The 27,726-nt window shown below is 37.8% G+C and overlaps 1 protein-coding gene across 1 annotated transcript in view; it reads left to right on the top strand.

Moving 5' to 3' along the window:
* The window catches only part of LOC124776865 (ribosome biogenesis protein BRX1 homolog), a 46,355-nt gene that overhangs the window by 8,576 nt on the left and 10,053 nt on the right, over positions 1-27,726 (top strand). The window contains exons 4-5 of the mRNA XM_047252043.1: positions 8,168-8,292; positions 22,574-22,709. Of these exons, the coding sequence (XP_047107999.1) occupies positions 8,168-8,292; positions 22,574-22,709 (261 nt within the window). The remainder of the gene's footprint in view (positions 1-8,167; positions 8,293-22,573; positions 22,710-27,726) is intronic.

The following is a 27,726-nucleotide window of genomic DNA, read 5'->3' as shown; positions in this document are numbered from 1 at the left end:
CTAACACACACATTAAAATAGACAATCCACCAAACATAACAGACATGGAACACTGCTGGAGCAACATATGGTCAAACCCCGTACAACATAACAGGCATGCACGGTGGATACAAGCAGAAACAGAAAAGATGATACCACAAATGCCTGAAGTGATAATTTTGCAACATGAAGTCACCCAAGCAATTAATTCTACTCACAATTGGAAAGCCCCTGGAAAAGATAAAATAGCAGATTTTTGGCTAAAGAAGTTCACCTCAACACATTCACATGTAACTAAATTATTTAACAGTTACATTGCAGACCCCTACACATTCCCTGATACACTTACACATGGAATAACTTATCTGAAACCTAAAGATCAAGCAGGCACAGCAAACCCAGCTAAATATCGTCCCTTAACATGCCTACCAACAATATACAAAATATTAACTTCAGTCATTACACAGAAATTAATGACACATACAACACAGAACAAAATTATAAATGAAGAACAAAAAGGCTGTTGCAAAGGAGCACGGGGATGTAAAGAGCAACTGATAATAGATGCAGAGGTGACATATCAAGCTAAAACTAAACAAAGGTCGCTACACTACGCATACATTGATTACCAAAAAGCTTTTGATAATGTACCCCACGCATGGTTACTACAAATATTGGAAATATACAAAGTAGATCCTAAATTGATACAGTTCCTAAACATAGTAATGAAAAATTGGAAAACCACACTTAATATCCAAACAAATTCAAATAATATCACATCACAGCCAATACAGATTAAGCGTGGAAATACCAAGGAGACTCATTAAGTCCTTTCTGGTTCTGCCTTGCTCTGAACCCACTATCCAACATGCTAAATAATACAAATTATGGATACAATATTACTGAAACATACCCACACAAAGCCACACATTTGCTATACATGGATGATCTAAAACTACTAGCAGCAACAAATCAACAACTCAACCAATTACTAAAGATAACAGAAGTATTCAGCAATGATATAAATATGGCTTTTGGAACAGACAAATGTAAGAAAAATAGCATATTCAAGGGAAAACACACTAAACAGGAAGATTACATATTGGATAACCACAGCGACTGCATAGAAGCGATAGAAAAAACAGGTGCCTGTAAATATCTAGGATACAGACAAAAAATAGGAATAGATAATACAAATATTAAAGAACCAAAAGAAAAATATAGACAAAGACTAACAAAAATACTGAAAACAGAATTGACAGCAAGAAACAAGACAAAAGCTATAAATACTTATGCTATACCAATATTGACCTACTCATTTGGAGTAGTGAAATGGAGTAACACAGACCTAGAGGCACTCAATACATTTACATGATCACAATGCCACAAATATAGAATACATCACATACATTCAGCAACTGAAAGATTCACATTAAGCAGAAAGGAAGGAGGAAGGGGATTTATCGACATAAAAAACCTACATTATGGACAGGTAGACAATTTAAGAAAATTCTTTCTAGAACGAGCAGAAACTAGCAAAATACACAAAGCAATCACTCATATAAATACATCGGGTACACCACTGCAATTTCATAGCCACTTCTACAACCCTTTAGTTCACATAACATCAACAGATACGAAGAAAGTAAATTGGAAAAAGAAAACACTACACTGCAAGCACCCGTATCATCTAACACAGCCACACATCGACCAAGACGCATCCAACACATGGCTAAGAAAGGGCAATATATACAGTGAGACGGAAGGATTCATGATTGCAATACAGGATCAAACAATAAACACCAGATATTACAGCAAGCATATTATTAAAGATCCCAATACCACAACAGATAAATGCAGACTTTGCAAACAAAAAATAGAAACAGTAGATCACATCACAAGCGGGTGTACAATACTAGCAAATACAGAATACCCCAGAAGACATGACAATGTAGCAAAAATAATACATCAACAGCTTGCCTTACAACATAAACTTATAAAACAACACGTTCCCACATACAAGTATGCACCACAAAATGTACCGGAGAATGATGAATACAAATTATACTGGAACAGAACCATTATAACAGATAAAACACCGCCACTTAACAAACCTGACATCATACTCACCAATAAAAAGAAGAAATTAACACAACTAATCAAAATATCCATACCCAATACAACAAATATACAAAAGAAAACATGAGAAAAAATTGAAAAATACATCCAACTGGCTGAGGAAGTCAAGGACATGTGGCATCAGGATAAAGTTGACATTATACCAATTATACTATCAACTACAGGAGTCATACCACACAATATCCACCAGTACATCAATGCAATACAGCTACATCCAAACGTATATATACAACTACAGAAATCTGTAATTATTGATACATGTTCAATTACCTGAAAGTTCCTAAGTGCAATGTAACATATACCGTACAGTTAAAAGGAAGTGACGCTTGATCAAGGTCCGCGTCACTTTCCATTTTTAACCAGACGTTAACGTCTGAGAAAGTAAAGAGATAATAATAATATTAATAGTTAATAATAATAATAATAAATTATTATTATTATTATTATTACAAGAAGCAAATAACATGTCAGCTGTGACTTTTCTGAACCTGTTTTGTTTTGGTGGAGGTATAGATTTTGAATGGCAGGTAAGTTGTCTGTTCTATCTCTGTAAAATATTGTGCACGTTAGATAACCATTCGCTTGTGAATTCAGTCATTTACAGTTTAGTTAAGGTATGTATGTAATAGATGAGACAGAAGTAATGTGGATGTACATAGTGGCGTTAGTGACTCTGCAACTTTTTGTTGTGTGGCACATAGTAACATTTAATGACTATTCACCATTTTCTATTATGGTAATGTCTCAAAGTAGTTCCATACTCAGGGAATGAGAGGGCGGAGGGACCAGATGCAGGAACCCTGCATTGTCATTCTAGGCAAAGACCTAGTGTAAGCGGTTTGCCATTTTGCCTTCCTTTGACCTGTTATGAAGTGTTAAGTTTTTATCTGTGTCATGTTGATAACTGTGACGAGTGCTTATACAGCATAGTGTTGGTGTTTGTATTGTTCTGGATGAAGGGAAGCTAGAGGGTTAAACCTGTTGCCAGCACCAAAGGATCTTCAGAGTTCAATGTCTCCAGCTGAAGGTTTGGAGTTGAAGAGCAGTTGCGACAGTTTTTAGATTCCAGCTTTTTGTCCCTTTATAAAACTTTCCAATATCTATATAAGTTATATATAAATATGTTAAAATTGCGTAGGAATTGTGTGTATATCTGCACCTGCTTAAAATGTTAAAAATTTTATGTGCGTTTCTTCAAGATCAAATAAAGTTTGTATCTTTCATGAAGAAGGCTGTGGATTGCAGTCTGGGTGGTCATGATCAGGAGGAGGCTGGGGTTCGGAGGGGGGAGGGGTAGCAGGATAGGATGGAGGATGGTAGAGTGCTGCTTGTGGGAGCATACAGAGATGAGGTGGAAAGAGGATAGGGCAGCTAGGTGCAGTCTGGAGGATAGGTGGAGGCCAACGAGAGGGCTGCGGGGAGTGGAAGAGGAGAGAAGCAAAAAGATGGTGGCTGAATTGGTGGAATAGGCGGCTGTGTATGCTGGAGTGGGAACAGGAAAGGACAATGACTGATGAAGGTTGAGGCCAGCAGGGTTTGAGAACGTAAGATAAATTGAAAGCAGAGTTCCCATTTATGCAACTCAGAAATGCTGATGTTGGTAGGTAGGATACAGATGACACAGGCTGTGAAGCAGCCATTAAAATGAATTCCATGTTTTCCCTGTTGTTTTGAAAGCAGAACCTTTCACATGGGCATTTACAGCTCTGCTGCTGTGCCATGACAAAGAAAAAAGTGCACAAACATACAGTGTTATTGTAGTTGGTTAGCAACAACTAATGATGTAATTGTGCTTGAAACAGCTTTTGAACATGAATAACATTTAAATGAAAATATGTCTTACTGAAAATTTATATACTATGGTTCACTTACGCGCGCGTGTGTGTGTGTGTGTGTGTGTGTGTGTGTGTCAATACAGAGAGTATCAGATAGTTTTGTAATTGGATTGAAGAATTCCCAGTGAATAGAACATAGCATATGCTGTTCATAATGAAGATAGATCTCCAAATGTAAAAGTTAATTTGGACACACCCCAAAGGAGTGTTAGACAGCCATTGTGGTTCACAACGTATATGAAATATATATTTACTATCCAATAAGGCAATTCTTCGCAATTACTAAGTATTTATGCGGTTGAATATACATTCTAATATGGGGTACCTGTAGGAATTGTGCCAGCTCACAAATTTTGGCTCCATATTGCAACTTCGCACGCTTCGAAGGTATGGAAAATAATTTTAATAAATCATATAGAATATGAATGAAAAAGATCTTGAAAAGCTCATCACCAACATACTTCGAATCTTAGATGATGCATTAATAAATATCCAGGTAGATATAGGCAATATATTTTTTTAAAAAGCCAATGTACAGGTTTTCTATTTAAATCATATGCGAGACATAAAATTCTGTGGATTAGACAAATTGTTTATTGCATATGTATTGTTTCTCTGTATATGTAATTTTAAACAAAAGTTGTGTACACAACATTTGTGCTGTTTTGTTTTCTTCCTTGCAATTGATTTTAAAAGGAAAGCTGATATTAGAATAGTCGTATTTATGGCTTATCTGCCTACTGTTAGGATGCTACTACTCAATCTGATACATGTGAAACCTTTTAATGCTACCTGTTCACGTATTAAAACTACACAAAATAATGTTATTGAGGCTACTTTCCTCGCAGATCCACAGCTGGAGGAGTCTCTCTCTCTCTCTCTCTCTCTCTCTCTCTCTCTCTCTCTCTCTCTCTCTCATGAAACTGCATGTTTTAAGAACACAGCTTTCTCTTTCTCACAGTTGATTTTAACAGAAAGCCTGCACGTTGTTTTAAAAAATGTGTAGTGTACAATTGTTCGAATGTTTATTAGAGTGAATTTTCTCATGTTGAGAAATTATGAGGAGTGCTCTGTGTTTTATGTGACAAAACTTTCAGTAGCTAATCTTTAAAGAACATCCAAAAGAGTTTGTAATTTTTAAATTTAAAATGAGAATAATTTATGCTCTGATTTTACGATACCTGTGAAAGAGCCATATAGTGGTTGTAATATGCTGTACATGGTTTATCTAAGATGTATGGAACATGTCACACAGATGTAGACAGATGTGCATATATGCATTTTACTGTGGTTTTTAAAACTTGACAATCAGCTGTGGACACTACATATATGAATATGGCCATGTGCACAAGGTACTTTGTATAGTGTATTGTATTTTATTCACCATAGTGACAACATGGCATGCGGTTCAAACTGACAATGAACACATTTTGTGATAAAAATTTTTTTCTCAAATATTACATCATAAATCATGATGGGACATATATTTCATGTATATGCATATGTTACAGACCAGAAGATAATTACCTGTCGAAACAAGTTGTCAAAAATAGACGAATCTATACGGTCCTGGCTATTAAAGATTTTTACCAAATTTATTAGAGCATTGTGTAAAAATTTGTTGAAGTAAATCAAACAGGACCATTCAGCGATTTTTACTTGTAACATTTCCTGTTCACATATTGGTATTTATATGTTGGATCCTCACACGAGTGTGTTCGCAAATGACACTGTTGTATATGAGGAAGTTGCAACACTAGAAAATTGTAATGAAATGCTTGGACACCTGCAGATAGTTGACACTTGGTGTAAGGATTGGCAGTTAGAGTAAGAAGGCAGTTAGAGATAGAAGGCCCATTACTGTATGATTACATGATCACCAAAGAATTTGTGGAAGCTGTCATATCTATTGCATATCTGGGAGTATGCATATGGAGCAATTTACAGTGGAACAATCACATAAAACTGATAGTAGGGAAGACAAACTGATTCATTGGAAAAATCCTGAGGAAGTATGGTCCTCCTGCAAAGGAGGTAGCTAACAAAATGCTCATTCAACCAATACTTGAATAGTGCTCAACAGTTTGGGACCCTTATCAGATAGGATTGTTGAGGAAATAGAGAAGATCCAAAAAAGAGGGGCCACAGGGTTATTTGTAAGTGCAAAAGTGTCACGGAGCTGCTCATCCAACTTCAATGACAGGTCTACAAGGGAGGCACTGTGCATTTCTGTATGGTTTAGTGTTAAAATTCTGAGAGCATATGTTCCTAGAACAGTGAACCAATATATATATATATATATATATATATCACAGAAAGATCACAAAGGTAAAATTAAGAGAGATGTTGGCTCACATGCAAGCTTGCTGATGAACATGCTTCCCAGACACTATTTGCAACTGTAACAGGAAAGTAAGGAAGTGATGCAGGCATACAAAGAACCATCTACCATATGTCATAAAGTGGCTTGCAGGATGTAGATGTAGAACCACCATCCTTGTATTTACTTTAAATGATTTAGGACAATGACAGAGAACCAAAATCTGGCAGACTATCTGGGGATTTCAACTGTTGCCATCCGTAATGAGTCTAATGCCTTACAACATCACAACCTCACTCACTGAACTGATCATGGATCAGTTGACCTCTCTGGTAAAACTGAGCTTTGGTCTTTAGTTTGCTTGTTTTTGTATGATCAGTAATCATTGTGGTTTTTGAACTGTCTGTTAGTCATTTACAGATAATTTGTGCAGTTTATTGGGAATGGAGCCAGCAGTGAATGTCATGCAACTAAATATTTTATATTCCCCCATCCTGTGTTCAGTTTTGTCCCTGTGGTGTAACTTTCGATGTGATCCTGTGATTTCCATTTGTGAAAGTTAGATGTGAATCATCATAAAGTGATATCATTAATGCTATAACATTCTAGTTTACAAACTGGAAGTTGTTGGTACAGAGGTCTTGAAAAGGTCACAGAATACACCAACAGGATGGCAGTACTTTTTTTCTTTGTGAGGACATCATCTATTTTGTTGTACATAGCTTACTTCATAGATAATTCTTTGCAGGAACCAGCTTGAAATTTAGTTACGTTATGATGTGAAAATGGATCTGTGTTCTATTGTAGGCCACTTATTTTGAAAAGATTAGTACTAAAATTGGTCTGTAATTAGAGGTTAATAGATTGTGTTTTTGCACATGGATATCAATCACTAGTACATAATCAAATCTGCCAGGAATCATCCAAAGTGTCATAGATTGAATACAAAGACAGCTATGCTGGTTAGATTGAATACAAAGATAGCTGTCTATCAACTCAGTACAAGGGTTTTGTACTATAAGGCTACCATCGTAAGCAGAAGAATGGTACTGTGTAATGCCATCATGATTTTTGTAATCCCTTTAGGGTCTAAAAGTGTCTGCTGGGTAAATGGAGCCCAATATACTAGGTAAAAAAAGTGGATTCTTATTAATAGGTGCAATGTTTGCTGGCATTGTAATTAAAAGTCAATTAAATTTTGTGGCAATGATTTCATGGTGTCATATTTCTGCCACAGCAATTATCTGAAGGAAAATCCTGTTTGTCTTGCACCAGTTCGGAATAAAGATTTCAGACACACTTTTTCTCTCCAAAAGGATCTATAAATGTTCTTCAGTTGACCAAATTTTGTTCAAAAAAAGAGCCATCAAAACAAATGCAATAGTGTGTTCAAAATAAAAGCTACATTTTCTCCTTCACTATCCACGCATTGTGTTTTATACTGGCAAGCATCTTTATTATGCTTTATTCAGCTGCTTTGCAAATCTGACAGCTTTCATTGAGCAATAACTTTAAAATTCCTAACTTTCCATCTTTTTTATGCTTGGCTATCAATGATCTGATGTGTTGGTTAAATGAAGGAGATTTGAAACTTGAGTTTTTATGTCAGAAAAATGTACCTTCCACAGTACAGAATAAGTAATGACCAATAATGTAATGGTTTAACTGAACATATTGAAAATTTTTTGGCATCTGGATGGCACCTGCAGAAAAAGAGATCAAAATTAAATTTAAAAATAAATATCTTTTAATGTTGACTTACCAACAGATTTTAGCCATACTTAAAAATTAGTGGTTTTGCTGAGAGTACATTTTTTCCTCTTTGTTCATTTATTAAGAGAATTGTTTTTTCCTTCAGTTATCTTGGTCTTAATGCTGTTATTTTGTTTTCCAGCGTACACAATGGCAGAACTGAAGTTCACAGGAAATTGCTTGAAAGGATCAAGACCACTACTATCATTTGATGAAAATTTCACTAAATATCCACATTATGCTCTTCTGAAAGAGCTCTTTGTACAGGTACAATAAAAATTTATTTAGTGGGCCTCATGAAATTCATTGTGACAGGAGAAACATGCTCGATTATAGGAAAAACAATAAACTTTGTTTTGTTGGCTTTTCAGGTAAATTTGCTCCCAACAAGAAACTGTCAACAATGTATACACTGCTAATTGCCAGAATTTTTATTGCATATTACTGAAACAGTTGACCACACCAATTGTGACTTATTCACTGGATCAAGAAAACTAATTCAGTAGAAAGAGATAAAAATTTTAACAAGATATACTGGTATCATGTGAGCACAGTAACATGTAACAGAAAACAGCATTCACACTAGCTTTTGAGCACTAGCTCTTTTTCTAGCAATTATACACACACACACACACACACACACACACACACACACACACACACACACACACATAAACATCCCAATGTACACTCTTGTGGCCATGGCAAGACTAATTATTGATACTTGATTACTGAAAGCAGTTGCCTGAGCTGATGGTGGGGATGGGGCAGTGAAGGATGAAAGGAAGGGGGTAAAGGAAAAGAGATAGGTCTTTGAACAGATAACTGGAAGGTTTTTTAATTCTTTTTATTTATACTTCAAGTTCCGTAGGACCAAATTGCCAAGAGAGTTACATGATTCCCTGCAGAAACTAAATTTTTATTTAATTCACCAGCAATGCTCAGAAAATAATTGTTAAATATTGTACATGTATCTGATTTATCAGTAACAGAAATATTTTTATTACGAACTGACTTCACATCGTCAACCTTATGCTGCTGACCAGACACTTCCTTCACAACTGACCATGTGGTTTTAATTTTACCCTGTGAATTAGCTATTCTGTTTACGTACCTCATACTCTTTGTAATGGGCTACAGTAGCTTGGTTGTGACTTCTCCTAACATTTTGATATAATTCCCGATTTGTTCTACATCATATCCTTATCCCACTAGTCAGCCACCCAGGCTGCCTTTTACTGCTAGTATCCCATTTAGAATATTCTAATGAAAAGCAACTCTCAAAGAGTATGAGAAATGTGTTAAGGAAAGCATTATATTTGTCATTCATGTTAACAGCACTATAAACAGCCCACCACTCTTGTTCCTTGACAAGATTTAAAAAACTCTCTATTGCCATTGGATTAACTTGCATACATAGTTCATAATTGTATGTGACATTTGTTTGAGTTCAAAATCCTTTTAGTGTTAAAATTTGTGCATCATGGTCTGAAAGGCCTTTCACCCTTTTACTAACAGAATACCCATCTAGTAATGAAGAATGAATAAAAATATTGTCTGTGGATGTGCTACTGTTCCCTTGCACCCAAGTTGGAAATAACACAGTCTCCATCAGATAATATGTGTTTAGGAGATCTACCAACATCCTTTTTCTTGCACAGTCATATACAAAATTAATACATAAGTCACCACATATAACTAATTTCTGTACTTCCTACAAAGTGAATCAAGAACCCTCTCTAGCTTGAACGAAAATGCTCTGAAGTCAGAGTTAGGGGACCTATGAACAACAAAAATTAGAAGTTTAGTTTCACTAAATTCAACTGCCCCTGCACAACATTCAAATATCTGTTCAGTGCAGTGCCATGATACGTCTGTGTACTCGAATGGAATACTGTTTTTTATGTACATAGCCACTCCGTCACTCTGCGAGGAACTCCTTGAAAAAACAGCCATCTAATCTGCAGCCAAAAAAACAGCCTGCTAATCTGTAGCCTGGTAAAGGAAGCCTCTGAGTTGTCAAATTATTTAAGTGGTGTTCTGATATACCAGTAATTTCAGAGTCAACATCTATAAGCAGTTCACTAAGTTTTTCTCTAATACCTCTTATATTTTGATGAAATATTCTTAGTTCTTCTCTACTATGAAACAGGATGTCCTCTGAAGGTGATTCCTTCGTTAGAAAGACTTCCTTTAAACAGGTATACCTGTCAGCTGGCTTAAATCTAAAAAAGGTTCAGCTCTAACACCAACTACTACAGGAACTTTTCCACGCGTGATCCCACCACCACCCACTACAATGTCACCTACAAGCTTTGCCAGCCTCCCCTTCCCATACCTATTGAGGTGCAGGCCATGCCTAGTGAAACCTGATCTACTGGTAGACTCAACTGGCACCACTGCAGTGTGACCCATGCCCTCTGCCATCAGTGTCTTCTCCAGCCCCATGTTAATGCGCCTGATAGCTGCATTAAGATGAGGCCAATCATGACACTGAAACAGTTGCACGAAATGCACATTAGTGCTACCAGTTTGAGTAGCTGTCTTTACCAGGTCACCACCTACATCATATTCCCCATCCCTGTCAAAGACTATTTCCTGCTCCAACCACTATCACTACCTGATCCTCCTTTGTAAAATTCCTACATAACTCCCCTATGCTGTCAGTCACCTGAGCCAACCCTGCACTAGGCTTCACTATGCTGTTGGCCTAGTATTCAATCCCAAACACTTCCTGCAACTGCTGACCCACACCTCTACCATGCAAACTACCTAGCACCAGAACCTTCTTCTTTCTGTTAGACTTTGCAGCTGACTTTAGCCTCCTTATTGCTGAAGACTGCTGCATGTTTCCTACACCTACAGCTACAAGAGGCTCCTCTCCACTCAACTCTGACAGTTGGTCAAATCTATTGCATATACACAAAGTACAACTGTCTGAATACCTCCTGCTCCTGTCTGCCTTCTTGCCAGCTGCCAGTTCCCATACCCAAGCACCCTTCACCCTCCTCAACCTATCTAGTTCCTCCTTTCTGTATTGTAACTGCGCCTGAAGGGCACAGATCTCACACTCCTGTTCTTCTATCAACTTATTTCTACTGCAGATTCTGCATTCCCAGGAGAAGATATCGCTAGAATGTCCACTGGCTTCCCCACTGCATGGCCCCCAATGAAAATACTTTGAACAAATCCCACACCATAACCCAATACTCACAAACCTATGACAAAGCCCACACTTCTCACCCATGTAAAATTTTACAGTTACTGAAAAAAACTATACGTCTGCATTGCCTAAGTTCATTTACACCAGTAGAACTATTTACAGAACTAACAATAGCGGTCTTGAAGTTCTCTCTCTACTAAGAAAGCAACAACTTTTATTAATACTACTAAACCACAACTAATACCAATACCAACAAAACTTCACAAAATTTATTAGCTAAACCCAAATGACCACTGGAACACTCAACAAAGTTAAAACAGTGAATGCAAATTTACTGAACTATTTCATAGAAACAATAAGAAATGTCAACTGAAAACTAAAGCACGAAATTTACGAAATGACTTCAACGCACAGAAAACGCTTAAAAAAAAACACGAGCAAACATTTCCAAAAGTTTATTAAATAGTTACCCCCCATAACCCTTGGTTACGGGGGGGGGGGGGGGGGGAGGAATGAGGTTCGGAGGGGAGGGGGGGGGGGGGAGATGAGAAAAGATACGGATTGGGGGTAAGAATTGAAAGAGGAAGCCGTCTGGTACAATTTTGCACAGAGCATAACTTAATCATAGCTAACACTTGGTTCAAGAATCATAAAAGAAGGTTGTATACATGGAAGAATCCTGGAGATACTAACACGTATCAGATAGATTATATAATGGTAAGACAGAGATTTAGGAACTAGGTTTTAAATTGTAAGACATTTCCAGGGGCGGATGTGGACTCTGACTACAATCTATTGGTTATGAACTGTAGATTAAAATGGAAGAAACTGCAAAAAGGTGGGAATTTAAGGAGGCAAGACCTGGATAAATTGAAAGAACCAGAGGTCGTACAGAGTTTCAGGGAGAGCATTAGGGAACAATTGACAAGAATGGGGAAAAGAAATACAGTAGAAGAAGAATGGGTAGCTTTGAGAGATGAAATAGTGAAAGTAGCAGAGGATCAAGTAGGTAAAAGACGAGGACTAGTAGAAATCCTTGGATAACAGAAGAGATATTGAATTTAATTGATGAAAGGAGAAAATACAAAAATGCAGTAAATGGAGCAGGCAAAAAGGAATACAAATGTCTCATAAATGAGATCGACAGGAAGTGCAAAGTGGCTAAGCAGGGTTGGGTAGATAACAAATGTAAGGATGTAGAAGCATGTATCACTAGGGGTAAGATAGATACTGCCTACAGGAAAATTAGAGTGACCTTTGGAGAAAAAAGAACCACTTGCATGAATATCAAGGCTCAGATGGAAACCCAGTTCTAAGCAAAGAAGGGAAAGCAGAAAGGTGGAAGAAGTATATAGAGGGTCTATACAAGGGCAATGTTCTTGAGGACAATATTATGGAAATGGAAGAGGATGTAGATGAAGAGCTTGACAGAGCACTGAAAGACCTGAGTTGAAACAAGGCCCCGGGAGTAGACAACATTCCATTAGAACTACTGACAGCATTGGGAGAGCAGTCCCGACAAAACTCTACCATCTGGTGTGCAAGATGTATGACACAGGCGAAATTCCCTCAGACTCCAATATGAATATAATAATTCCAGTCCCAAAGGAATCAGGTGTTGACAGATGTGAGAATTATCCATCAGTTTAATAAGTCGCTGCTGCAAAATACTAATCCGAATTCGTTACAGTCGAATGGAAAAACTAGTAGAAGCCGATCTCGGGCAAGATCAGTTTGGATTCCATAGAAATATTGGAACACGTGAGGCAATACTGACCCTACAACTTATCTTAGAAGATAGATTAAGGAAAGGCAGATCTATGTTCCTAGCATTTGTAGACTTAGAAAAAGCTTTTGATGATGTTGACAGGAATACTCTCTCTCAAATTCTGAAGGCGGCAGGGATAAAATACAGGGAGCGAAAGGCTATTTACAATTCGTACAGAAACCAGATGGCAGTTACAAGAGTCGAGGGACATGAAAGGGAAGCAGTGGTTGGGAAGGGAGTGAGACAGGGTTGTAGCCTATCCCCGATGTTATTCAATCTAAATATTGAGCAAGCAGTGAAGGAAACAAAAGAACAATTCAGAGTAGGAATTAAAATCCAGGGAGAAGAAATAAAAACTTTGAGGTTTGCCGATCATATTATAATAATGTTAGAGACAGCAAAGGACTTAGAAGAGCAGCTGAATGGGATGGACAGTGTCTTGAAAGGAGGATATAAGATGAACATCAACAAAAGCAAAACGAAGATAATGGAATGTAGTCGAATTAAGTCGGGTGATGCTGAGGGAATTAAAATTAGGAAATGAGACACTTAAAGTTGTAAAGGAGGTTTGCTATTTGGGGAGCAAAACAACTGATGATGATCAAGGTAGAGAGGATATAAAATGGAGACTGGTAAGGGCAAGGAAAGCGTTTCTGAAGAAGAGAAATTTGTTAACATCGAGTATAGATTTAAGTGTTAGAAAGTCGTTTCTGAAAGTATTTGTATGGATTGTAGCCATGTATGGAAGTTAATGATGGACGATAAATAGTTGGGACAGGAAGAGAATAGAAGTTTTCAAAATGTAGTTCTACAGAAGAATGCTGAAAATTAGGTGGGTAGATCACATAACTAATGAGGAGGTACTGGACAGAATTGGGGAGAAGAGGAATTTGTGGCATAATTTGACTAGAAGAAGGGATCGGTTGGTAGGGCATATTCTGCGGCATCAAGGGATCACCAATTTAGTATTGGAAGGCAGCATGGAGGGTAAAAATTGTAGAGGGAGACTAGTAGATGAATACACTAAGCAGGTTCAGCCACAAATGGCTTCTACTGGGTTTCCGTATGACATTGGTTCTCATCTGTCTCACTCCCACACTACAACACTTTGGCATCAATAGACAATAGACACTTGTGATTCCCATCTCGTGGTGAATCTGCACCCTTTGTGGCACATGGTCCTTGACGACAGGGTTCGTTTCATAATTCTGCGTGATAAATTATATTTGGGTGTGTGGTTTTTTAAGCATTTTTCCCCCTCTCCACCCTTTCTTTCTTCCGTATGTAATGGACCCATGTGTATGTTGGAGGGATGAAAAGATATTCCGTTGCTGAATGGATACTACCCATCCCCATCATTGTGTGTACTTTCTGCTATATTACTTGTCCCATCTCAAGTTCACCTTGGATAGAAGTGGCCTGTTGTGTGCTGTTCAATAGCATATGAATTCATTTACTTTCATTTGTCCTTAGCCATCTCTGAACAGAAGAGTGTCTTTTTTGCTGTTGTCATAAAACAAAGTTATGCACTTGTCAAATCTTGAGTCTGTTATCATTTTAAAGTGAATAGTTTTGGATGTGGAAGAAACGAGAAGTTGCTTCAGCACATGTGCATTTTCTTTTTTGAATACATGCAAATTCCATTCCTGTAATAGAACTCAGAACTTTCTGTGGCTTGAATATGAATACCTCACAAAACTGAATTTGAGACCACTGTCTCTCTCTGTATTCACTACACTAATCCTTATACAGACACATAAAATTTAATAATCGTAATTCTGTTTCAACGTAAATGTAACGATAGTGTCTGGGCACTTTAGGAATCAGTTAGCTTCATTTCTAAACCCTGTCTGGTTTCAATAACTTTTTGTCTTGGGGTGTTTTCATACCACCTCGTGTTTCATAGGAGTCACAGTCATAACCTAAAACCATGCTGTTTAATGGCACACTCTCTTCCACGCAGTTGGATTTTTAAGACTTCCAAAAATCAGTGTAACCGTTAATGTAGTTTCTCTTCTAAACCCGTGTTTCCAGAGCTCACGTGTTGCAAATCATTGCTCTAATTGTTTTTGTGATTAGATTACACATGTAGGCACTTTTGCTTTTTAATACGTTTTAATTAAGTCACTTTCTTGGCTGTTTGTCTTTTTGGTACAAATTTTGCAATTGATTTCAAACTAACTTCCATTGAACTAGGGACTTGAAACTTTCAACATAGCACAGAACTAGATTACAAAGCAATATTAATTCACTTTCTTGTCTGGTGTGTGGCGGAAGGGACTTTGTGTAGCAGTATCACTTCTCCCTTTAGCTGTCTTTGTCGCAAATGGTTCGCAGGAAGAACGATTGTGTGTAAGTCTCTGTGTGAGCTCCAGTCTCTCCAGTTTTTACCTCCTTGGTCTTTTTGCAAGATAAACTTAGGAGGATATGGGTTGAATCAGGTGAACAGAAAATGAAATATTCCAGAAATTTACCACATATCTCTGTTGCAATCTCATCAAAATGTTCGAAATCGATCGAAAAATTTCACACACACAAGACTAAAAAGCAGAAAATAATTATTTTAGTAAAAAACTTTTTAATACATCACAGGAATGAAGTCCCATACAGATTCGTAGTGCTGTGCAGATAGACCAGAAAATGTGTGCTTGTGAATTTTTAATAACTATTACAATACTTGTAAAATTTAAAACAAAAAATGTGGGGTGTACGCAGTAGGTAATTCATGCTTGAATAATTTCCTAAGTCACTGACAGTTTTATTGCACTGCAACTGATATGAATTGTTGTGTTGTTTTTCTCAATGACGGCTGCTGTATGTACTCCTTACTATTTTGTATTGTGTGCACCCCACATTTTTAATTTTTAATTTTACGTGTATTGTCATAGTTATTAAAAATTCACAAGCAAAAATTGTTAGAACTAGGAAGCTGTATGGGACTAAAAGACATTATTTTATGCTTCATACAGTATTATGAAAACGACGGTTGCTACTAATCACACAGTGAAGATGCTGATCGCAGACGGGCACAACAAAAAAATTATCAGAAAGTGAACTTTCAGCCAACAAGGCCTTTGTCCGAAGTAGACAACATACACACACATACTCATGCAAATGACACACACACACACACACACACACACACACACACATATATTGTGTGTGTGTGTGTGTGTGTGTGTGTGTGTGTGTGTGTGTGTGTGTGTGTGTGTGTGTTAGGGAGGGGGGGGAGGTGTCATCTATTTCCGACGAAGGCCTTGTTGGTTGAAAGCTTACTTTGACAGTCTTTTTGTTGTACCTATCTGCAACTCAGCATCTCTGCTACATTGTGAGTAACAACTATCTTTTTCATAAATTGTTACATTTCATCCTCAATTTTCCATTGTTTTATTTTATGCTTTATAGTTAGTTTTAAAAATGTGTTACATTAAAAAGTTTTTTATTCAAACAATTATTTTCTAGTTACGTTAGAACACATTTCCGAAATGATTGTCCTTGTTTTGGAGACATGTAGAGAACTGTATGTCATCTTTTTAGTCCCTGACACGTTTCCTGTATTTGTTGTTTTCTATTCTTTTACATTTTTTCACACTTCTCGTTCATAGAAATGTCTTCGTTGTCTATTTTACCAAAAAAAGTTGTGAAAGAAATTCATTTTAGCAACAGAAATTGACAGTGGTCTGTGCCATACTATGCAGTAGCCTAGTTTTATAAAAATGTGTGCATAGTTTAGACACGAAGCCCATGCCTACTACGGTAGTACAAGTCTATATGCCAACTAGCTCTGCAGATGACGAAAAAATTGAAGAAATGTATGGTGAGATAAAAGAAATTATTCAGGTAGTGAAGGGAGACGAAAATTTAATAGTCATGGGTGACTGGAATTCGACAGTAGGAAAAGGGAGAGAAGGAAACATAGTAGGTGAATATGGATTGGGGCTAAGAAATGAAAGAGGAAGCCGTCTGTTAGAATTTTGCACAGAGCATAACTTAATCATAGCTAACACTTGGTTCAAGAATCATAAAAGAAGGTTGTATACATGGAAGAATCCTGGAGATACTAACACGTATCAGATAGATTATATAATGGTAAGACAGAGATTTAGGAACCAGGTTTTAAATTGTAGGACATTTCCAGGGGCAGATGTGGACTCTGACCACAATCTATTGGTTATGAACTGTAGATTAAAACTGAAGAAATTGCAAAAAGGTGGGAATTTAAGGAGATGGGACCTGGATAAGTAGGTAAAAAGACGAGGGCTAGTAGAAATCCTTGGGTAACAGAAGAAATATTGAATTTAATTGATGAAAGGAGAAAATATAAAAATACAGTAAATGAAACAGGCAAAAAGGAATACAAACGTCTCAAAAATGAGATCGACAGGAAGTGCAAAATGGCTAAGCAGGCATGGCTAGAGGACAAATGTAAGGATGTGGAGGCTTATCTCACTAGGGGCAAGATAGATACAGCCTACAGGAAAATTAAAGAGACCTTTGGAGAAAAGAGAACCACTTGCATGAATATCAAGAGCTCAGATGGAAACCCAGTTCTAAGCAAAGAGGGAAAAGCAGAAAGGTGGAAGGAGTATATAGAGGGTCTATACAAGGGCGATGTACTTGAGGACAATATTATGGAAATGGAAGATGATGTAGATGAAGATGAAATGGGAGATACGATACTGTGTGAAGAGTTTGACAGAGCACTGAAAGACCTGAGTTGAAATAAGGCCCCGGGAGTAGACAACATTCCATTAGAACCACTGACGGCCTTGGGAGAGCCAGTCCTGACAAAACTCTTCCCTCTGGTGAGCAAGATGTACGAGACAGCCGAAATACCCTCAGACTTCAAGAAGAATATAATAATTCCAATCCCAAAGAAAGCAGGTGTTGACAAATGTGAAAATTACCAAACTATCAGTTTAATAAGTCACAGCTGCAAAATACTAACACGAATTATTTACAGACGAATGGAAAAACTTATAGAAGCTGACCTCGGGGAAGATCAGTTTGGATTCTGTAGAAATGTTGGAACACGTGAGGCAATACTGACCTTACGACTTATCTTAGAAGAAAGATTAAGGAAAGGCAAACCTATGTTTCTAGCATTTGTAGACTTAGAGAAAGCTTTTGACAATGTTGACTGGAATACTCTCTTTCAAATTCTAAAGGTGGCAGGGGTAAAATACAGGGAGCGAAAGGCTATTTACAATTTGTACAGAAAGCAGATGGCAGTTATAAGAGTCGAGGGACATGAAAGGGAAGCAGTGGTTGGGAAGGGAGTAAGACAGGGTTGTAGCCTCTCCCCGATGTTGTTCAATCTGTATATTGAGCAAGCAGTAAAGGAAACAAAAGAAAAATTCGGAGTAGGTATTAAAATTCAGGGAGAAGAAATAAAAACTTTGAGGTTCGCCGATGTCGTTGTAATTCTGTCAGAGACAGCAAAGGACTTGGAAGAGCAGTTGAATGGAATGGACAGTGTCTTGAAAGGAGGATATAAGATGAACATCAACAAAAGCAAAACAAGGATAATGGAATGTAGTCGAATTAAGTCGGGTGATGCTGAGGGAATTAGATTAGGAAATGAGACACTTAAAGTAGTAAAGGAGTTTTGCTATTTTGGGAGCAAAATAACTGATGATGGTCGAAGTAGAGAGGATATAAAATTTAGACTGGCAATGACTGAAGAAGAGAAATTTGTTAACATCGAGTATAGATTTAAATGTCAGGAAGTCGTTTCTGAAAGTATTTGTATGGAGTGTAGCCATGTATGGAAGTGAAACATGGACAATAAATAGTTTGGACAAGAAGAGAATAGAAGCTTTCGAAATGTGGTGCTACAGAAGAATGCTGAAGATTAGATTGGTAGATCACATAACTAATGAGGAGGTATTGAATAGGATTGGGGAGAAGAGAAGTTTGTGGTACAACTGGACCAGAAGAAGGGATCGGTTGGTAGGACATGTGTTGAGGCATCAAGGGATCACCAATTTAGTATTGGAGGGCAGTGTGGAGGGTAAAAATCGTAGAGGGAGACCAAGAGATGAATACACTAAGCAGATTCAGAAGGATGTAGGCTGCAGTAGGTACTGGGAGATGAAGGAGCTTGCACAGGATAGATTAGCATGGAGAGCTGCATCAAACCAGTCTCAGGCTGAAGACCACAGCAACAACGTGCATAGTTAGTTTGGCTGGAGATGTGACATCCTTGCATAGCGAAAGAGGATTCATTTGCTGCAATTTAATATGACTCATTAGTTTGTGTAATCTGAATTTTGTTTCTCTGTCCATTGTGACTACAAAATTCCTTACTTCACGTTGTCTGCAGTAAGGCCTTTTCCTGGGTGAACGACAGAAGTGAGCGACAGCAAGCGACTTCTGGATACGCGACACTCCAGCGACAAGCAGCAGCATTGGGCAAAAAGCTTGGGTGTCCTGTGTGCAAGCGACTGTGTTGCGCTACAAGATGGCTGCTTAAGATCACCAGACAAATTCTTCAAATACATGTGAATGAGCAGAGGAGCATTAGACTGTCTCATGAATATATTAAATACAATTTTTTTACATGATGAAGTACTTTCAACAGCCAATAAATATGGAGGAATGACTACTACACGACTAACTACGCTAAATACAAACATAAGTACACAGATTGAGAGCAATACACAACAGTTAGCTGTGGTGGAGGGGTAGCTTCTACAGTTTGTGATTAGGTGATAGGAAAAGGTCATGTGTTCGATTCCGGATCATTCTTATATTTTTACTGACTGAGTTACAATTCTGTATACAAAGTTTTCTGTATACTATTTACATTGCATCACTAAGTATATTTTTAAGGTCTTGCTAAAGAACTTGATCTTCACACCTTTCCCAGTATATCACGCACATTCAGTTCTTAATAAATTACAATGAACCATGAAATTTTACAGATATTTGATGTTGCAAACATAATTCATCAGCAGTGAGTGTTAAGTCCAAGTGTTTCAATTACTCTAAATAGTCTGTAAAAGTAAAGTTTACAAAATATTTGAAAAGAAAGTCAAACATTTTGTGTAATGATTTGTCTAAAAGTATGAAATAAAAAATGTTAGGGAAACGTATGGTGCACCTCATTTTCTGTTCATGATCTCAAGCATCATTCAAAGGCACGTAGAACATTTCTCTGATCTTCTTATTTCTTTTACAAAAATCATTTCATAAAATATTTGACTGATTTCTTTCATTTTTTAATTTCAAGTATTATTCAGAAAGCATGATCTTACTGACTCCTCGCTTGCCTTCCTACCGTACTTGATTCGAAGGAAGCCTTTTCGACATTTAAATATTGCACCAATCTATCTTTTTATGTGAAAAATAGCTAGGTCCTGAACAGATGAAATTTTTGACTCTTCATTTACATAGCTTGGCAGCAGATTTTCGTGAAATATTTCAATTTTTCCTCAGTTTATTAAGTTTTTGTTAATTACTCTGATTACTTTCAAGCATTTAAATATTTTCTCCCAAACTAGAGCTCCTGCGGTCACTTTGATACCCTGTTTACCTGTGTGTCTCCCTTTGTTGGGCTATGAGAATTTGGACAAAACCTCATGTTGTAAGTTATAGGGTGTCTTGTTTTGGCTCTGCTTATGCGTTTACAAAAACGTATTGAGTGTTAATCACATGATAAAAACGTCCTTTCTGCATGCTGTCATTTCCAAAATTCGTCGTTTTGATGTCTATGACGATTTTTACGACAACTTTATTTGTGAAGCACAGGAAAAGTTCGGATGCGCCATGAGCGTCCTGTCCGCAGATATAACAACCAATATCTAAGAATGAAAGGAGATATTGTACTGGTCTCAACTTTAAACACAATTTAGATACATTTGTTACATTTCGTACGCAATAATTTATGGCCTTAAATGAACTGTATGGAAAGTCTACACAATGTGATTTTACCCCTGCAAATTCTTAAAAATTTTGTGCAGCTATGTACTCAATTTCGTGCAGCACAGTAACTATGACGAATAACGGAAATAAATTCAGAACTTTATCATTTAAGGATATCAAGCTATAGGTTTTGGAAGAATCAGTTTTTTTCACCGAATAGTTTTCGTTAAATCGGATGTTAAGTAACTCATAGTTGCCGTCACATTCGCTCCACTGCTTTGCTGAGAAGACATGTGGCTGTCGCTATCTGTTGTGCGTCCTCCAGCGACAAGATTCAAACACATTTGAATTCAAATGTTGCCAGTTGCAGCGGGAGACAGACAGCGACACAGATGTCGCTCACATAGGACACTTCCGTAACTACACCTGCAGTTGTGTTTTGTCACCTGAAGCTGTCGCGCGCTGTTGCTCGCTTCTGTCGCTCATGTATATCACGGCCTAGGGAAAAAAAAGTTGTTCCATCCAACACCAATAACAATAATCCTTGTTCTTCTAATGCCTGTCTGCTGTCAGGTGACAAAAATAACAATTTAAATTTCCAAACACTAAAGTCATTACCGTCTTTCTAATTTGCACGTATGAACTCTGCTTCAGTTCATGTTTTAAGTATTCTCTTCATCCTCAAATAAAGATATATAGAAAGAAGAATGTAAGAATGTGTTAAGATATGAAAGGGAAAGAATTGGAGAAAGATGTTGCTACACTTAGTATATTGATGCTGTGAATGCAGTAAGTGACATGGGACTTCCTGCATAATAGTTGCTATTGTCTATGATTTTGTGACAGAGGACATTTTGTGATGTATGACCGTTCATTATAACATGGAGTCTTTTGGAGGTAACTGTTCGTGAGCAAGTAGTTTTCTGTTGTGTGGTCTCCACAAAAAGCACGAGTTTATCATAATAATGTTGTGTGGCTGATTTGCATGAGTGGATTCTGTTAGGAGTTGCTTCATGTTTGATAGGTACTTGAAGTTGGGAGAAGAGGGAGCGCAGGGGAGGGGGGGGGGGGCAAGAGCTCTTTTGGGCCATGGACCATTGCACAGAAATGAGTAATGAAATTTGTGATGTAGAAGGAAAGTGGGTTGTAAGGACGTCTCTGGACAAGGGATGCAGTTAACCTGTGTGATTTTAGCATGTCTGCCCATGGATAGTAAACATGAAATGTGATCCGAGGGATGTGGAGAATTGTGTTCTTATTTGTCATTCATTCAGCTGCCGATTTTTTTCCCCGATCGTCTTCAATGCTAGGGTCACTTAAAAAGAGAAGAAGAAGAAAGAATTGATCAGCCAGGCAGCCATGTGTCTGGCATTGTGAAACTGGAATCATCTCAATCATACAAAAAGTGTCTTCCTGTTTGAAACTATCGAAAATTTGTACAGACACAGGATAAAAAAAAATTTCTATTATGTATGTCTAAGGAAAATATTACCTATAATACAGAATCTTGTAGATATGATCCCAAATACAGGTATGTCTGTTATGTAATCTACTGAGCGATGTGGACCACAGTTTTTGCAACATTCCATTGAAATATTTTGTAGTTGTTGTATGGTCCTTAATACCATCTGTTAGGAGCAGAACATGTCATGCAATGTGTACATGATACTGAATTAAATTACTGCATTTAACTTCATGATATTGTATTGGCTGAGTTTACAGTTTTAAGACTTGTATGTACTAATTTTTAGGTATTCGGGACTCCAAACAAACATCCAAGAAGTCAGCCATTCATTGACCATGTCTTCACGTTCTCTGTTCTTGACAATCGAATATGGTTTAGAAATTTTCAGATTCTCTCTGAAGATGGTGCTCTTACTGAAATAGGTATGTAAAAGTTGCTTAAAATGTAACAAGTGTGTGTTGATATTTTAATTAATTCTGTAAAACTAGATACGAAGTATTATTCCAGACTGAGAATATTATGAGCAGTAGCACATTGTAGACTGATAAATGAGTATATTCTGGTAGGTATACAAACTTTTAATAGCTAATGAGATAGATGCCTTTCCACTGAGCACTTAACTTCACTAAATGTTATGACATTATGTGACATCAGATGTGTTAATTCCAGAATTGCTGTAATAGTTGTGACATAACAGTGCTAAAGAATTGAAAACTATTGTTGCATATTATAGAAGAAATGTTGCTTGTTTCAATATTTAAAAATAAATTCCTCAGTATAACTTGAGTACAATGAAGTTGGGATGTACACGTTATAAATTTCACTACACTAATTTGTGCATATGTTAAATCTGGATCAAGCGAAGGTGTGTGGCAATTGAGAGAGTATAAGGTGCAGGATGAGAAGATGGTGGGAAGATAATGGAAGATGTGACAGAGAGGAAGACAGTTGCTTTTCAGTGACAATAACACAATAGGAGTTGAAGGAAAAAAAGTGAAATTTCCTAAAGTGACAGTGATTGTATTTGGGAGGGGAGGTAAATACAGCATTTTATCAGGGAAGGAATAGTGTGGAAAATGGCAGAAGAAGAAAAGTGTGGCTAGGGAAAGGGGGGGGGGGTGAGGCTTCACAAGAACAGATCATATGGTGGAAGTACAGTTACCACCATATGTGGTGAAGAAGATACTCTTCCTCTGAAGGGAAAGAGTAAAGCAAAGCAGGTTAAAACTGAGCTTGAACTAAAATATAAAACATTTTGAAAGGACTGAGGTGCGTGTGTAGGAATAATGTATTTGGAAGAGTGATTGTTGATAATGCTATACTTCTGGGTAAGGTTTTTGGGAAACGTAGTGTTCTGTGGGGGATGAGATGTGAGAGCTGTAGTAGATCAGCAAGGGAGGTTCTGGGGGTAAAAGGGGCTAGAGAGGATCTGGTGATAGGTTCTTTGTTGGATAGATAGAGGTAGTCCCAGGCGCAAAAAAAGTGCAAGTGGCTGAGATACCATCTTCAGATTTTGTTCAAGAAGGTAATCCACTTATTGGAGGACAACAGTCTCTATTTCAGAACTGGGTGGCAGGAAATTATTGACAAAGGGTGAATGGATTTTGTAAGTGGAGCAAAATCAGCAAATTATTCTCTGTGATGGAGTGGTGTGATGATCTAGAGACAGAGGTGTGAGGTATACGGATTTTGGAATCAGAAAAGTGTTTGTATGAAAGGATGGATGGCAGTCAGAGATGTTGTTGTTGTGGTCTTCAGTCCAGAGACTGGTTTGATGCAGCTCTCCATGCTACTCTATCCTGTGCAAGCTTCATCATCTCCCAGTACCTACTGCAACCTACATCCTTCTGAATCCACTTGGTGTATTCATCTCTTGGTCTCTCTCTACCAATTTTACCCTCCACGCTGCCTTCCAATACTAAATTGGTGATCCCTTGATGCCTCAGAATATGCCCTACCAACCGATCCTTTCTTCTAGTCAAGTTGTGCCACAAATTCCTCTTCTCCCCAATTCTGTTCAGTACCTCCTCATTAGTTATGTGATCTACCCATCTAATCTTCAGCATTCTTCTGTAGCACCACATTTCGAAAGCTTCTATTCTCTTCTTGTGCAAACTATTAATTGTCCATGTTTCACTTCCATACATGGCTACACTACATACAAATACTTTCAGAAACGACTTCCTGACACTTACATACTTGATGTTAACAAATTCCTGTTCTTCAGAAATGCTTGCATTGCCATTGCCAGTCTACATTTTATATCCTCCCCAAATAGCAAAACTCATTTACTGCCTTAAGTGTCTCATTTCCTAATCTAATTCCCACAGCATCACCCGATTTAATTAGACTACATTCCATTATCTTCGTTTTGCTTTTGTTGATGTTCATCTTATATCCTCCTTTCAATACACTGTCCATTCCATTCAGCTGCTCTTCCAGGTCCTTTGCTGTCTCCGACAGAATTACAATGTCATCGGCGAACCTCAAAGTATTTATTTCATCTCCGTGGATTTTAATTCCTATTCTGAATTGTTCTTTTGTTTCCTTTACTGCTTGCTCAATATTTAGATTGAATAACATCGGGGATAGGCTACAACCCTGTCTCACTCCCTTCCCAACCACTGCTTCCCTTTCATGTCCCTCGACTCTTGTAACTGCCATCTGGTTTCTGTACGAATTGTAAATAGCCTTTCGCTCCCTGTATTTTACCCCTGCCACCTTCAGAATTTGAGAGAGAGTATTCCAATCAACATTGTCAAAAGCTTTCTCTCTGTCTACAAATGCTAGCAATGTAGGTTTGCCTTTCCTTAATCTAGCTTCTAAGATAAGTCGTAGGGTTAGTATTGCCTCACGTGTTCCAACATTTCTACATAATCCAAACTGTCAACACTTGCTTTGTTTGGGATTGGAATTACTATATTCTTCTTGAAGTCTGAGGATGCCTGTCTCATACCATCTTGCTCACCAGATGGTAGAGTTTTGTCAGGACTGGCTCTCCCAATGCTGTCAGTAGTTCTAATGGAATGTTGTCTACTCCCGGGGCCTTGTTTCAACTCGGGTCTTTCAGTGCTCTGTCAAACTCTTCACGCAGTATCATATTTCCCATTTCATCTTCATCTACATCCTCTTCCATTTCCATAATATTGTCCTCAAGAATATCGCCCTTGTATAGACCCTCTATATACTCCTTCCACCTTTCTGCTTTCCCTTCTTTGCTTAGAACTGGGTTTCCATCTGAGCTCTTGATATTCATGCAAATGGTTCTTTTTTCTCCAAAGGTCTCTTTAATTTTCCTGTAGGCAGTATCTATCTTACCCCTAGTGATACATGCTTCTGCATCCTTACATTTGTCATCTACCCAACCCTGCTTAGCCACTTTGCACTTCCTGTCGATCTCATTTATGAGACATTTGTATTCCTTTTTGCCTGCTCCATTTACTGCATTTTTGTATTTTCTTCTTTCATCAATTAAATTAAATATCTCTTCTGTTACCCAAGGATTTCTACTAGTTCTAGTCTTTTTACCTACTTGATCCTCTGCTACTTTCACTATTTCATCTCTCAAAGCTACCCATTCTTCTTCTACTGTATTTCTTTTCCCCATTCTTGTGAATTGTTCCCTAATGCTCTCCCTGAAACTCTGTACAACCTATGGTTCTTTCAATTTATCCAGGTCTCGCCTCCTTAAATTCCCACCTTTTTGCAGTTTCTTCCATTTTAATTTACAGTTCATAACCAATAGATTGTGGTCAGAGTCCACATCTGCCCCTGGAAATGTCTTACAATTTAAAACCTGGTTCCTAAATCTCTGTCTTCCCATTATATAATCTGACACCTTCCAGTATCTACATGCTTCTTCCATGTATACAACCTTCTTTTATGATTCTTGAACCAAGTGTTAGCTATGGTTAAGTTATGCTCTGTGCAAAATTCTACCAGGCGGCTTCCTCTTTCAATTCTTACCCCCAATCCATATTCACCTACTACGTTTCCTTCTCTTCCTTTCCCTACTATCAAATTCCAGTCATCCATGATTATTAAATTTTCGTCTCCCTTCACTATCTGAATAATTTCTTTCATCTCATCATACATTTCATCAATTTCTTCATCATATGCAGAGGCAGTTGGCATATAAAATTGCACTACTGTAGCAGGTGTGGGCTTCGTATCTATCTTGGCCACATTAATGCGTTCACTATGCTGTTTGTAGTAGCTTACCCACACTCCTATTTTTTTATTCATTATTAAACCTACTCCTGCATAACCCAATTTGATTTTGTATTTATAAGCCTGTATTCACCTGACCAAAAGTCTTGATCTTCCTGCCACCGAACTTCACTAATTCCCACTATATCTAACTTTAACCTATCCATTTCCCTTTTTAAATTTTCTAACCTACCTGCCTGATTAAGGGATCTGACATTCCACACTCCGATCTGTAGAATGCCAGTTTTATTTCTCCTGATAACGACATCCCCGTGAGTAGTCCCCGCCCGGAGATCCGAATGGGGGACTATTTTACTTCTGGAATATTTTACCCAAGAGGACACCATCATTTAACCATACGGTAAAGGTAAAGCTGCATGCCCTTGGGAAAAATTACGGCTGTAGTTTCCCCTTGCTTTCAGCCGTTTGCAGTACCAGCACAGCGAGGCCGTTGTGGTTAGTGTTACAAGGCCAGATCAGCCAATCATCCAGACTGTAGCCCCTGCAACTACTGAAAAGCATGCTGCCCCTCTTCAGGAACCACACGTTTGTCTGGCCTCTCAACAGATACCCCTCCGTTGTGGTTGCACCTATGGTACGACTGTCTGTATCGCTGAGGCACATGCCTCCCCACCAGCGACAAGGTCCATGGTTCATGGGGGGGGCAGTCAGATATCTGTGCTAATATTAAGTCCATTAGGAAGAATATCAAGTGCCAGGAAAGATTTCAAGAGAAGAGTATAGGTCAGGCTAAGATGAGGGTGAATTTTCTCAACTGACGTGAGGTACAATGTGCTAAAATTCTTTGACTGTTGTAAGCCCACAGAAAGAACAAAAATGAAAAGCAAGAATGAACATTATTCGACAGAAGTGATTGTAGCAGTGATAGGAAGAGACGGCCCTTAAATGAGTTGTCTGCTGCACTTTTAAAAGCTCAAAGGAAGGAATTAAAGATCTGTTTGAAGATGGATTCTTGAAAAGCTGCAAGAAGCTGAGGTTGACACAGTTATGTTTAGTGCCTACCATCAGTTGAAAGTGAAAAGGAAATAAATAGAAAGAAATGGTGCATAATAAACAGATTTAAGTGTTGAAATAAGTTTTGTGATTAGGAGAGCGGATGTTGCAGTATGGTAACTCTAGGTGTAATAGGCCAGTACAACAGCTGTCATTCAAACTGCAGGACCTAGGTGACTGGTGTGCATGTGGGAAGCAGATTTGATGGGGGGAAGT

This window comes from Schistocerca piceifrons, chromosome 2, assembly GCF_021461385.2.
Source record: "Schistocerca piceifrons isolate TAMUIC-IGC-003096 chromosome 2, iqSchPice1.1, whole genome shotgun sequence".
NCBI classification, from domain to species: Eukaryota; Metazoa; Arthropoda; class Insecta; order Orthoptera; family Acrididae; genus Schistocerca; species Schistocerca piceifrons.
This window is presented reverse-complemented; position numbering and strand designations above follow the sequence as displayed.